General features: G+C 41.1%; 1 protein-coding gene across 6 annotated transcripts in view; it reads left to right on the top strand.

Annotated features, from left to right (window-relative positions):
* The window catches only part of LTBP1 (latent transforming growth factor beta binding protein 1), a 361,660-nt gene that overhangs the window by 108,670 nt on the left and 238,729 nt on the right, over positions 1 to 14,261 (top strand). For all 6 annotated transcript variants that reach the window (XM_037895450.2, XM_027833839.3, XM_043543429.1 and 3 more), the window contains exon 4: positions 7,859 to 8,034. In XM_037895450.2, the coding sequence (XP_037751378.1) occupies positions 7,859 to 8,034 (176 nt within the window). The remainder of the gene's footprint in view (positions 1 to 7,858; positions 8,035 to 14,261) is intronic.

Genomic DNA, 14,261 nt, shown 5'->3' on the forward strand with positions numbered 1-14,261 from the left:
ACTTAGTGACATTGAGGTTTAGTCCTCCCTTGATGTGCTTTCAAAACCTCATTAATATTTGTGGGTATTGTATGGATGCATTGAAGGGAGAGGTGGCACAATGAAACATCTGTTCATGTGGCTCATGTACACGTTAGCCAAGGAGATCTTATTAGTCAAATGTATTTAAGTTAATATCCATTTTGACAATTTATTTACAGTCTTGCTTGCACATATATTGCAGCGATATAAATCTATGTGAAATGAAATCTTATTTCAAAATCATGCTTGATTTATACAATTCTTAATTTTAATCTTGCAAAATAGCATGTATTATAGTAGCATTCGTATTATTTAACATTTACATTGCAGTAATGCTCAGAGGCCCCACTGAGCTATGTTCTGTCCAGACTCATAGTAATAGACAGGCCCTGTCCCAAGGAACTTACAGTAAGAGAAGACAACCAACTTTTTAAAGTTGGGGGCAGGGAGAGTGGGAAACAGTAAGATATATGCAATTTTTATATACATTTGTACTGTTGTTTAGAAATAATTAAAAGAAGAGCTAGATATCCTTAGTGGTCACTCAACTTGCCTATCGCTAATTGGTTGATCTCTTAAAGGTGTCATAGTACATTAGCTTTGAGGAGGGATTTATTTAGAGGCAGTAAACAAATGAGACTTAAGAGTTTGTGAATAGGAAGACTGAGTAAGAGGGTGTCAAAAGAGATGAGGAGAAGGGGAGAGGAGAAAGGTCATAAAATATGTTCTTTGAGTACATGTCAGTGTGGATCCCACTGTTAGGTGCGCATGCACCTCATGCACACAAGATTGGATTTTTTTTTTTGAATAGCAGTGTCCAATGGGGCTGTGCATGCACCCTCCACCACCTAATGCTCACATAAAGTGTGGAGCAGCTGCCACCCTGCCTCAGTTTCCTCTTCCCATGCCTGGCAGCAAGACTGAACCCAGCAAGGGTTGAACCTGCTAATGCTACTGAGCTCAAACCCATCCCTTTCTAATTAGTTTAGTAAAGAAAACCTTTCTTCACCTTCCTTATTCTTTCTTTTCTTAATTTGGACATTCCAAAGGAAAAGACACAGCAACCCTCTTTCAGTGGGGTAAGGTGCCTGGTTCCTACTGCCAGGACAGTCTTTAAATTCTTAGGGTATAAAAAGTGACTGAACCACAATGGATTCATCTCCCCTGGGCAACCAGCATAGTTGATACCTACTCTGCCTGGGGGAGAGTCTCATCCCAGATAAATATTTGGTGTGTAAATCCTTCTTCTCAAGGACTTGCAAGTCAAGGGATGCACTTATCTAGAAGAGATCCTTCAGGAGTACAGGGGAAGAGGCTTCTATTCCCAATATTTCTTTATCCCAAAGAAGAAAGGGGTGTGGGGGGAGGGGAGTCCTATCTTAGTCCGGAGGAGACTGAACAAATACATATGCCACTTTAGAAGAAGAATCCATCACTTCACCTCTGCAGGCTCAAGACTGGTTCATGGCTCTTGACTAGTGAGATGCATACCTCCACATAACCAATCACTTGGCCCACTGGAAGCACTTGAGAATTCACAGTGTGGTCAAAGCATTACCACTACAAGGTGTTTGCACTCAAACTCTCCCCAGTACTGTTGGTCTTTCTGAAATGCCTAGCAGTGGTAATAGCCCACCTGAGAAGGGAGGGAATTCACATCTGCCCCTACTTAGGTGCCTGCTTCTCGTCCCTCTGCCTGGATGCTGTCAAATTCTGCCATCAGAAGAGGGTGATCCCTGTTCATCCTTCATCTCCTGTGAGTCAGCAGCAGCCTAATGGATTTCCTGTGTGGGCAGTCAATGACCAATCACAAATGGTTATTGCACAGATCCATCACAGAATCGATGTTCCATCATTTGTGAGGATAAAGTCAAGTGTCAGAGCTACTGCTCCAGAGGAGGCCTGAGTACAGGACTGTTACCAGATACTTTCCTTTTGCATTGGAACAGAGGCCTACTCTCTGCGTTTCTACCAGTTTCCCTAATTCCCAGGAAAACTTCCAAGATCAAAAGAGACAAAGCCATGATCATTCTCATAGCTCTGATAGAGACAATTTTGGCCGATAGAGCTGCTGCAGATGTCCCATCAGCCTCTTATGCAGCTCCCAGACTACCTAGACCCGTCTCACAGTACCACAGCCTGATACTCCATCCAGACCTAGAGTCACTGCACCTGACGGTATGACAGTTGGCTGGTTAAGTACCATGGCTAGAGACTGCTCCCAGCACATCCAGGAAATCCTGAATCAGAGAAGGAAAACATCTACCAGAAGGACATACTCATCTGGATGGAAGAGGTTCTTGATATGGGGACATACCAGGTCCAGGGTTTGCTACTGAAGATTCAAGACTTTTAGTTACACTTAAAACAAGCCAGCCTGTTGTTCAGCTCCAATAATGTTCACTTCACAGCAGTCTCATTTTGCCATCCAGCTGTCATGTTTGGTTTCCTCTCTCTCCATGGTATCAAAGATTCTCAAATGGCTATTGCTCGCTTAACCACCTGTTAGAGAACCAACTTCTGCCTGGGACCTCAGTATAGTCCTGCAGCTCAAGGAGTCTCCCTTCAAACCTCTCTGAATGTTCCTTAAATGACATAAGCCTTCTAGGAAGTGTACAGATGCCACACTTCCTGTACACTGTTTATTCAGTCTTTGGTCTTCTGGTACACACTTCCTGCTGGGGCAGAAACAAGCCAAGGAAAGGGCAGTTGCAGGCTTCAGCCACCCAGAGTGGTAGAAAGTTGTTACCTGTTATATTCACAATAAAAGGTTTATCCTGACAGTGATCTGCTTTGCCAGTAAGGGTATGTCTACATTTACAGCACTGTAGTGCTCCATGTGAAGATGCTACCTCCACTCCCATCAGATTAGGTACTCCACCTCCCTGAGAGGTGGTAGCTATGTTGATGGGAGAAGCCCTCCCATCAACATAGCACTGTTTACGCTGAGGGATTAGGTCAGTATAACTTCACTGCTTGGGGTTTGGATTTTCTACAGCCCTGAGCAATGTACTTATATTGACATAAGTTCATAGTGTAGACCAGGGCTAGGATACTGTGTGTGACCAGAAGTGGAAGGCACAGCATGCAGGAAGATCCAGAGGGAGGTAACATTGAAATGGCTGCTACAGAGCCCGTGCAACTGCGTGTAACTGCCCCACCAGCCCTGAGAATCAGCGGAAATGCTGAATGCAGCGATTTCAGCTGTATATGAAGGCCATAGGGGCAAATAAACTGGAGGAGGAGCAAAAGATTGCTCTTCTCTTAATGGTGAGAGGTACAGAATCCCTAAATTATGCACAATGCACTCCATACAAAGGTAGTGGGGAAAGAGAGGAAAGCTTTGCAGAAATAATGAAAATGTTTTGAGGATCATTGTATTCCTAGTAAAATGTTACTTGAGAGAGAGAGCGCTGTTCTGGATGAGGACACAGAATGAAAGAAAAGCAACGGAGGAGTTTGTTACAGACTTAAAACTAAAAAGTCAGTTGTGCGAATATGGAATATTAAAACTCTCTGATTTAAAAACCAGATTGTCCTGGGGTATAACAATAAAAGTGTCTGTGAATGATTACTAAGGGAGATGGATTTGACACTAGAAAAGGCAATATGTATTTTCCAAGCAGCAAAAAGCACAAATAAAAAGCCTAGAGAAAGGCATAGAGCATTTGACTGTGAGTACGATAGCTAAACCAGGAAGGGAAAAGTTAACAGAAATTAAATTGGCCAAAGACCAAAACCTGGAAAGCAGGAAACAATTCCAGGAATGTGGCAACCATTCTGAGTATAGGAAATGCCCTGCATTCTGGCAAATATGTAGAAATAGTTATAAACCCAACCATTATGCTAAAAGGTGCAGAGAAGGCAAAAAAGTGCACGTATTAATTGCAGAAAGGTTTCCTCAAGTGAAGAGCAAGAGCTATTTTTAAGCACAATAACAGAGGAGACTGAAAATGCAAAAGATCGACTAATTAAAATGTGAACAAATGGTACATATGACATACAAGAGGAGGCTGAAAATGCAACAGATGGACTAATTAAAATGTGAACGAATGGCACATATATGACATAAAAGATAGACACTGAGGCACAAGTAAACGTAACAACAGAAACTGACAGAGAGAGATGTAAGGAGCATAAAAATGTGGAAGAGGCAAAAGTGTCTGTGAAAGACTATAATGGAGCAACAATTCTAGTATTGGGAGAGTGCACATCGACAGTTAAAGATAAAGGGAAATTGATAAAACAAGAGTTTGTGGTGGTACACAAAGGCAAGCAAACAGTCTTGGGTTTACACATGCTTGAGGTGCTTAGTCTTGTTAAGAGGATGTATACCAGCGAGAGTCAGAAAGACAACAAAGAACCAGATATGAAAGTATTAATGGCATCATATGAAGATGTAATCACAGGAAATGTTTGCCTCCCAATAACTTATAAGACTCCAGAAGTATTTCACTGTACAATGATCCAGATGCTGGACAGTCTAGCAGGTGTGAAAGTGTACATTGATGACATCATAATTTGGGGCAATACAGCCATTGGGCATTTGGGAGAGACAAGGTGGGTGAGGTAATTTCTTTTATTGGACCAACTTCTTACAAGCTCCGTTTAGTTCGAAAGCTTGTCTTTTTCACCAGCAGAAGTTGGTCCAATAAAAGATATTACCTCACCCACCTTGTCTCACTAATATCCTGGATCCAGCATGGCTACAACAACACTGCAAACGTTGAACATCTGGGATGACTGAAGAGAGATTGCAAGAGGTAATAACCTTAAAATGAAAAGGTCAGATGTCAGTTTCAAAATAACATAGTTGACATAAGGAATGACCTCCAAAGGACTTTTACCTGATGAATCAAAGAGTCTTGCAAAACTGAACATATGGAGACCTGAAGATAAAAAGGGAAGTTAGAGGCTGTAGGCATGTTGAATTGTGTCAGCAAATTCATACCTAAGACAGCTGCTTCATAAGGGCATTGAATGGGCATGGATACCAGGTCTTGAAAAAGAGTTCAGTAATTTAAAGGACATTCTGTCATTCGCTCTAGTGCTGCAAGTTTTGAGCCACTGAAAGACCTCAAACTCTCCACAGCTGCCTTCAAAGGAGCGTTGGGAACAGTATTATTACAGTGTCATGGAACTAATTAGCTGTCAGCATGTAGGGCTTTGACAGCCACAGAGAAGATGTATACACTAATTGTAAAATTGACACTAGGTCTGGGATATGGGTGTACAAGATTTCACAACTTTCTCTCTGGTTGGAGCTTCAATGCAGAAACTGATCACAAACCACTGATTGCAATACAGAAAAAAGGACTTGGAGAAGCAGCACTAAGGATGCAGTAACTACTTTTATAAGTACAGAAGTATGTCGTCAGCCTGGAGTTCCTACCTGGATGCCACTTAGTAATGGTAGACACACCTTCAAGAGCATGCGCTCCATCTGACAATACACAATCTGATATCTGGATCAATCAGTGAACATACATGTGAATATGATAAAAGTGTCGTGCTGTATCTCCAGGCATATGGCATGAATTGGAGACAGAAGCAGCTAAAGATGAAATGCTGCAAGCAGTGATACAAGTGATACATAAAGGTGGGGACAAAATTAATACTTCCCAACTGCCTGTTCCCGCTATAAAAATGAGCTTTCAGCGATCTCAGGAGTCCTCTTGAAGTGGACCCAGATCGTGGTTCCCACAGTGATGTGAAGGAAAACATTGGAACAAATACATGAAGGGGACCTAGGAATGACTAAATCAAAAAGGTTTCAGAGTAACAGCCGTGTTAGTCTGTATTCGCAAAAAGAAAAGGAGTACTTGTGGCACCTTAGAGACTGACCAATTTATTTGAGCATAAGCTTTTGTGAGCTACAGCTCACTTCATCGGATGCATACTGTGGAAATCAAATCAAAAAGAGAGCTAGAGAAGTTGTATTCTGGCCACAGATAAATATTGACACTGAAGAAATGGCGAGCAGGTTGGAATATGTCAGAAGTACAGAGAATCTCAGCAGAAAGAACTAGTGATATTGCATAAAAATCTTGCAGCTCCATGGGAAAAAGTAGGAATTGACATGATTAACCTGGAAGACATAATCACCTGGTTACAATGGACCGACTTGACCGCTTTCCTGGAAATAGTCATGCTTGACGATACCACAGCAGCAACAGCTGTAGGCACATTAAATCTATATTTGCATGTCATGAAATTCCAAAAACAGTAATAATGGACAACAGACCACAGTTCAAAAATAGGGAATTTCTGGACTTTGCTAAAATGTACAACATTCATCATAAGACATCTAGTCCCAGATAACTTCAAGCCAATGGATTCATTGAATGTGGAGTATGTATAGTGAAGAACTTGCTCAAAAAAGCACTGGATGCAAGACCAAGATCCATCTTTAGTACCACTCAGTTATAGAGCTACATTGCTGAAATGTGGAAATCATCTGCTAAACTTTACAACAGATGTCTAAATACTTGTACCAGATATGGGACAAAAAGAAAGGAGTAATAGTGAGGAAATGAGTGGGAAAGTACAAGTCAAGGGAGAAAGATCCCTTGCACAGTTAAAAAACAAAGACTTGGTGAGAATTTGGAAAGATGGGCACTGGTCAGTCAACGCTACAGTGATCAAAGAAGCTTACCTCTCTCATACTCAGTGATCATAGATTAAGGCAAAATTTTCTCAAGGGATTGTAACCATCTGACAACTTGGGCGAAACAGATGAAGTGAAAACAGACATACAAGGTGAAAACACTTCATCAGAGGCAGGAAGAAAGCCAAGTAGCAGCCTGTAAGCATGGTGTGACCCTGGTGAAGCCTAGAGTAAGATTCTGGCTCTGGTGCTGGCTAAAGTGGCTTGGGGCTATAAGCAAAGAAGTTGTCCCATTTTTTGGTTCCTGCTGCCTTCAGAGAAGCAGGTCTTTGTACATTCCTTGCAAATAAACAAGATGCATCAAAGAATTTACCAGACTTCTTCATCAATTTCTGCTCCCAGTTGGGACGTTCCTAGGGCCCTGAGCTTTGACTGCTGCTTGGGTCAAAAAGGGGTAATAATAGTAATTACAAAAATACCTCCTTTAAAACACACTTAAATGGTAAAGATTTTCACTGTTAATTCAAATTAAAAAGGAGGGCTCACTGAATATATTTCTTTCTTTCATTTTGATAGTGGACTAGTCACTCTGGGCCAAATTTAGACTTGGTTTAAGTAGAGAGGTCCATTAAAGAGGTTAAAAATGTGTAAAGTGATTGTAAACCTAAATGCTTTAGCTCATAAGCCAACCGCTAACTGACCAAGGAAGAAACTTCCCTAATGAGCAAGTTATTTCATTATTTCTTGTATCTTTAGCTGAAGTACTTGGTACCAGTCATTGTAGGAAACAAGAGAATGGCCGAGATGCATTTCTACTTGTCTGAACCAATCTGGAAATTCCTATGTTCTAACAAAATTGAGTTCTGACTTGGAGTTCTGAGGAGAGATCCCCTCCTCAGCTATATATATTTTTTGGTAATCTGATAAATGATGTCACTACTTAGTAGGAATATCATAAGACAGTCTCCACACGTTTAATAGATCCCCTTTGTAGGATGAGCTATAGACTGACAAGGCCAGGAGAATGCTAGAGGCATGACAAGGTAGAATGAATAGAAACTCAGTTGCTATGTTTCAAAGCCAAAGACTTTTTTAATCCAATAAGTTTTCCAAACTTTATTTTAAGACCTTAAAATGAGTACATATGCATTATCAGTAGTTTCCTCTGTGTGTGTGTGTTTGCTTGTATGGTTAATTTATTAATTTCACCTCTTTGTTTCCCTTAAACAGAATGATACCCCTTTCATCTCAGACTTTGATGATGAATCTTCATCATGGCCAGACACAAGAATATGTGATCAAACCCAAATATTATCCAGCAAAGAAAGTGATTTCAGGAGAACAATCTGCTGAGGATTCATTGCCTCTAAGAATGGGCCAGAATCAACTTGCATCACCTTTCCATTGTGAGTAAAACTGTAAACAAATAGCATAGAGAAAACATAGTTTCAAATCTTGGAAATATTTTGTATGATGTCTGGATGGATCTTACATGTCAAAACAGATAAGTCAAAATAATAAAAAACAAGATAATTTTCATACAAACAAGACGGTCAGTATTTAATATGGTTTCCTGTTTATAAAAAAAAAATTGAACCTGACTCACCTTTAGAATTATGTAATGCTATTTCCACATCATGGCTTCTTTTCAGATAAAAAATGCTCTGTGAACTCTGCTAGATTTAGATATAACAGAGAGTATAGCCAATATAAACTGACAGATCCCTTCCTCCAATCTTCTGTTCAGAACATACTTCTTGAGAAGCTGGCACTCAGGATTGCATTCTGATCAGTGACTTTTTTTTAATGTTATTACATTTATGTACTTTTGCACAATAAGGAGAGTTTTTAGTTAGTTTTTGAAAAGAATGGTTGTATAGATGCCCAGCTTGTTGCCGTGGTTCATGTTCCATCATGCGGGCAGCTCAAGGACAAGCGTGGTCTTAAAAGGTGGAGAATGTGATTAATTATGAGTTAGGCATTACAAAGTGTCTACTGGCTTGATCTGAAGAAATGTTCTGCGCGTTAAAAGGTCATGCAGTCAATTTGAGGAAGTAAGATATTTATCTTCTATTCCTAACAAACTTTTTCTGCCTAAACTTGATTTCAGTATATGTTAATGGTTGTGTATTATGGTAGAGAGAAACAGTTTTCTGCTGTGAATTTAGAAAGAAGTAGCCTCACACTAGTGAGAGTAGTTGAAAAGCTGTGAATATAGCTTCCATATGCAGTTCTCTGTTTATTTCACTATTCTATAAATCCATTTTAGTTTGTTTAGATATTTATATTTAGATGCAAACAAAAAAAAGCATATCCACAGTTTTGGGTGCACTGACAATTAATTAAAATCTCAAGCCACACAAGAATAACCACACAGCAACATAATAAACAACATTGAAATTTAACATAACCAGTTAATAATTCAAAGCAACAAAATAAACTACCCACAAAACCCTATACCCTCACCTTTTCTCATATGATAGTCAGTCAGATTGGCAATATCAGGTGATGGTTTCTGAAATCTTACTATATTCTATATTATTCTATATTATATTATTATATATTCTATATTATTATTATATTCTATATTATTAGCAGCAGAAGTTTCCAAACCATGTAAGATCTTGATAATTGTCAAATCAAAGAATAATGAGAGAAGCCAAACATTTTATTTCATATGGTAGTTTTTTAGATTCCATTTTAGACACATTTTTTGGCTCAAAATATTTTTTCCTTTTACACCTTGCATCACTGATTGAAAGAAAATGACAGTTGTTTTACTTGCATTTGTTCGGTATAAAAGTGCTTTTCTGAGATTATATTTTGTATTATATTTTAAATATTTATTTGCTTTTGTGGCATATTTTAGTCTTTTCATCTTCAGAAGCTAGAATTGCATCAATTTGCAGTAGTTAAAGCCTAAGAACTGCCACATAGCCAGCTCATAGACTCTTATATTAAAAGTAAGCAAAATCCGTCTGATCCTTATATACAAGAAAGACTTGTTTGTTTTAAAATGCCATATTCCTATATTGATTTCTATTAACTCCTTAGGGAGTTCCATTCCAACATGATTAGCATCTGAGGTCCAGTTGGTATAATATTTTATAAGTCCTAAGTAATTACAGTATAAGACATACCTTCAAAGACAGATCTGCCTTTGGCTATTGTTAGCTTGAGAAAGGGCAAGGAGAGGGGTCGATATAGACCCTGATGGTATCTAAGGAGTATAACTGCCAACTCTCTTCCGGAGGCAGCAGCCCCTGTTGGCAAACCTGAAATTCATTGACAGAGATTTCTGTTCTGTCAGACCAATACTACTAGGAGTAGATAGGGGAAAGACATACTCTGAAGCTAGTAGGCAGAATGGGTTGAGGGGCAAGTATAGCATCTGTGACATCTCCCCCAGGTTTGCCGACAAGGGCACCTGCAGCTGCCTCGGGGCTCCACCTTCCTTAAAGAAGCGAATGTAGAGGGAGCATTGTTGTTGGATTTTGACCTTTGGGCCAGATCTGCCCAGTTGGGTGTGACAAACTTCAATAAAATAGTTCAGATACACATAGATGTAAAATGAGCCATATTGAATAATTTTTCACAAAAGTTTATGAGCATTTCCTGGTGGAACATTACCCCTTAATATCTCTGAGATGGAGGTGTTTGGTTTGTCTTCCCACTTTCAGAGCCTGCAGAGTTCTAGATTTACTGAAGAGGGCAAAGAATGAAACAGGTGACTTTTGAGTAGTTATTGCTGCATTTGGAAGCATGCTAAAACTTTTTAAAAAATTCTCTAAATTCTCTTGAAGAGTTATATGAATGCCATGCCAATGGAGCTTGAAAACTCAGTGAGCTCTCAAGATTATGCTGCTTGTATATTAAACTTTAATGCTGGGTTTCTCCCTATCGACCCCTCCAGGATCCAGGATCTGGAGTGAGCAGCGCTCCATCCTTCCTCTGAGATAAAACCCTTCTGCTGCTGCTAACCAATGCACTTAGTCCTGTAGCTCAAATGGTGGCACTAGATGCTGAAAGTTCCTGGTTCAAACCCTATTGATGATATGTGATGGAATGGTTATTACAGTTGCACTTAGCAGACTAAATTTGTTTTTAGTCTTTCCCCTTTAAAGAAATCTAGAAAATTACATTTAAAAACCCTATGTTAAAAGAACATTATTTATGTTGTGAAATCAAGTACACAAAAGTAGGAAATGACAGATTTGGGGTTGCCTGCATAATCTTAATTTGCCCCCCTCATGTGTATGCATTATAGTGCAGTCTTTAATTACATGATCACATACGATTTTTTTCTACAGGACTGTAGTGGGGTGGTCATCCCACGCCAGCCCTGGGAGAGGGCTGGGGCCAAGAGCCAATAAGAAAAGGCTGGGGGGCAGCCAATCAGAGCCAGGCTGGATCCTATAAAAGAGCTGCCGGGCCAGAAGGCTGTCAGTCTCACTCCAGCCCTGGAGTAAGAAGGGCCTAGCTGCCTGGGAGCAAAGGGTACCTGAAGCAGGGCTGGGGAAGGGCAAGAGAAGCTGGGAAGCTCCAGCCCGGCAACTCCCCAAGCTGAGGCTTTGTTTAAGGCCTAAGCAGGTACCGGGGCCGCAGAGGTGCAGCCTGGAGATAGGCAGAGGCAGCTGGTCCAACCCCCTTACCAATGATGTGTGGCCATTACAGACTGCAGTTTTCCCCAGTGAAAGGGGGCTAGTCTGACAGTAGCCACTGAGGCAAGGTGGACTTAGGAGGTTGGGGGTTCCCCTGGGAGGGGAGACCCAGAGTGTGGGGGTACTGCTGTGGGCAGAACCCCAGGGAAGGGGCACCAGGGTCCAGGAGGGACATGGGGCCGGAGGCAGGAGAGACACCGGCCAGCAGAGGGCGATCCGAGGGCTGGAAAAGAGCTAATTCCCGGACTGACCAGCAGGAGGCACCATGGCGGTGAGTGTGCGATCTGCTGCAAGGACCCTGTCCTTATTCAGTGCAAAGGATGGTAAATAAGGGGGCAGAATTAAAGTTTCTCAAGCAACTATAAATATGGCATTTCCTAACTTTCAAAAGCTTGACTTTACAAGCTAAATAATGCTTTTTAACATATTTTTTAAGTAATTAGGTCTTTTTCATTTAAGCATATATAATTAGAATATTGTAGTTTGAAATGATCATACTGTAAGCCAGCTCCCTTGCTCTCTTCTCTCTAATAAGTTAGATACTTAAATTACTGCAAATTGAACCATGGGTGTCTCCAAGCACAAGAAGCAAATAGGGCACAGTGAGAATCAGGGAGTTCAGAGCCTCCTCAAACAAATGGATATAGCTGGTGGTGAGCTGATTGACACCCTACCTGGAAAGGGGATGCAAATATGATTCAGCACCAATAGGGAAACTGATAAAATCCAGTGGATTTCTACAGTCTTTGGAGGCTGGATAGAAATACATCAGCATGGTTTTTGATATAACTATTGAGAGGGAAATAGCTTCCAAGCTGAAATGGATAGTTACATAGCCCACCCAGCATGGGTGAACTATACAACAAAAATGTTTAGATCAGACCCACAGGTGAGGCCATGCATATGGCTTGCTTTATGGGAGCTCTCCACAAGCCAATAGGTAATACCAAGAGAGCACATTGATTCCAGGAAAGCACATATCCTCACAGATGAACTGTCATTTGCCTGAACGTTGAAATCCCCAGGAATAAAAAATTATCAGAGATTCCAGTGGTAACATTAGCACCAACTTAGAAAATTCACCTGTGAAATTCCCCATTTAGCCCTTTTATAAACCAGCAAGCAAATAAAACTTATAGAAATTCAGATAGGACTTATTGCAAAAAAATTGCATTGAACTTTACTCTTTTAAAACAGCTATTAAATAAATATACACTAGCCAGCATGAGTTGAACTTGAATTCTATAAATATTAGTGCTGGGATGATGGGTTCTATAAATTAAATGCTACAAAGAACTATAGACTAGAGGGGCTCTGTGCTGTCTTTTAAATCCATGAATGTATAAATGATGATGAAGTAACTCCTGAACAAAATGTACTCTGCTCCTGGCATTACTGTCAGCAATATTATTGTGAAAATTACTTACTAGACATACCATTTGCCAGTAATAGGGAATCTTCAGATTCATGCTATTTGCAAATTAGAAGATACAAAAAAGGGGATAATCAAGGCAGATTTCCACAGGTATTTTTTTAAATGGTGCTTTTGACAAAGTTGCAAAATCTTTTGTTGGGACTGGCCCAACGCAGAATGAGGGAGCATAATCAATTGCCTGATTGTCCTTCCTGTGCTGCGCTGAGTAGAACTCAGGAGGAAAAGGATGTCCTCAGCTTTCCACAGGGGCGCACATAATACTCACTCCTAGCTCTGGATGGACCAAGATATTATACTTTAGAGTCAGACACTTTCCTGGATGGAAAAGCTCTTTTAGGCTATATTTAGAGGTTTTAGGTTCCTTTTGAGTCCTTTCCAGTTGGATGTATGGCCGCACTAAAGTCAGTGGGATTTTGCCATTGACTTCAGCGGGGCCAGGATATGACGCATGGTAACTAATGCACCAGTCTTAACAAGTGGAGAGATACAAAGATAATTTCGGTGAAATATTGAAAAATTTACTCAACACTTTTCCAATGCTGAAGCCCATGCTCCCTTGGGACCTTAATCTCATTCTCTCCACCCTCATGAAGCCACCCTTTGAACCACTGGTGGTATGCTCCCTCTCCCACCTCTCAGTGAAAGTGGCGTTCTGAGGAGCCATCACTTCGTCCAGACGAGTCAGTGAACTCTCAGCCATGATGGCGGACACCCCCCCCCACACACACTTGATATTCCACAAGGACAAGGTGTCCTTATGGCTGCACCCTAAATTCCTTCCAAAAGTGGTGTCTGAGTTCCACCTCAGTCATTCTATCCACTAGCTGGTTTTCCACCACAAGCCACACACCTCCTCCACTGACAGGGCCTTGCACTCCCTCGACATCGGTTGCACACTAACATTCTACCTCCACAGGACTCAACTATTTTGAAAATCGCCAAAACTATTTATGACCATTGCTGACCAGTCAAAGGGCAAAGCTCTCTTGTCCCAGTGAATCTCCAAATGGGTCTCGGGGTGCATCCGTGAATGCTACAAATAATCCAACATACTCCCGCCTGACAGTCACAAAGCACTCTATACGGGTGCAGGCTGCCACCGCAGCCTCACTGGCTGATGTGTCCTGGCAGGACATGTGTTGAACAGTGGTGTGGCGATCTGTCCACAGATTCACAACATACTATGCCATCGTACAAGCAGCAGCTACAGATCAGCCATGGACCAGGCCGTACTGCAGACCGCACTTCCATTGGCATCCTCACATGGACTGTCTGCACTGATCACTGCTCACGAGTCATCCATGTGGGCAATAGGGCCTATCACTTTAAGAAGGGGAGGTTTTTTACCTGTATTTGGAGGTTCTTTGAGCTGTGTGGACGCCACTACTCTGCCATCCCCTCTGCTTTGGACTGGATTCTATAATGGTAAGAGGGAAACTGGAGAGGTGTTGACTCGCACTACCTCTTCTACCCTCAGCTGAGAGCAGAAGGAGACGCACAACACACGTGTAGGTCAATGACCACTGCTACGAAACAC

Source organism: Chelonia mydas, chromosome 3, assembly GCF_015237465.2.
Source record: "Chelonia mydas isolate rCheMyd1 chromosome 3, rCheMyd1.pri.v2, whole genome shotgun sequence".
NCBI lineage: Eukaryota > Metazoa > Chordata > Testudines > Cheloniidae > Chelonia > Chelonia mydas.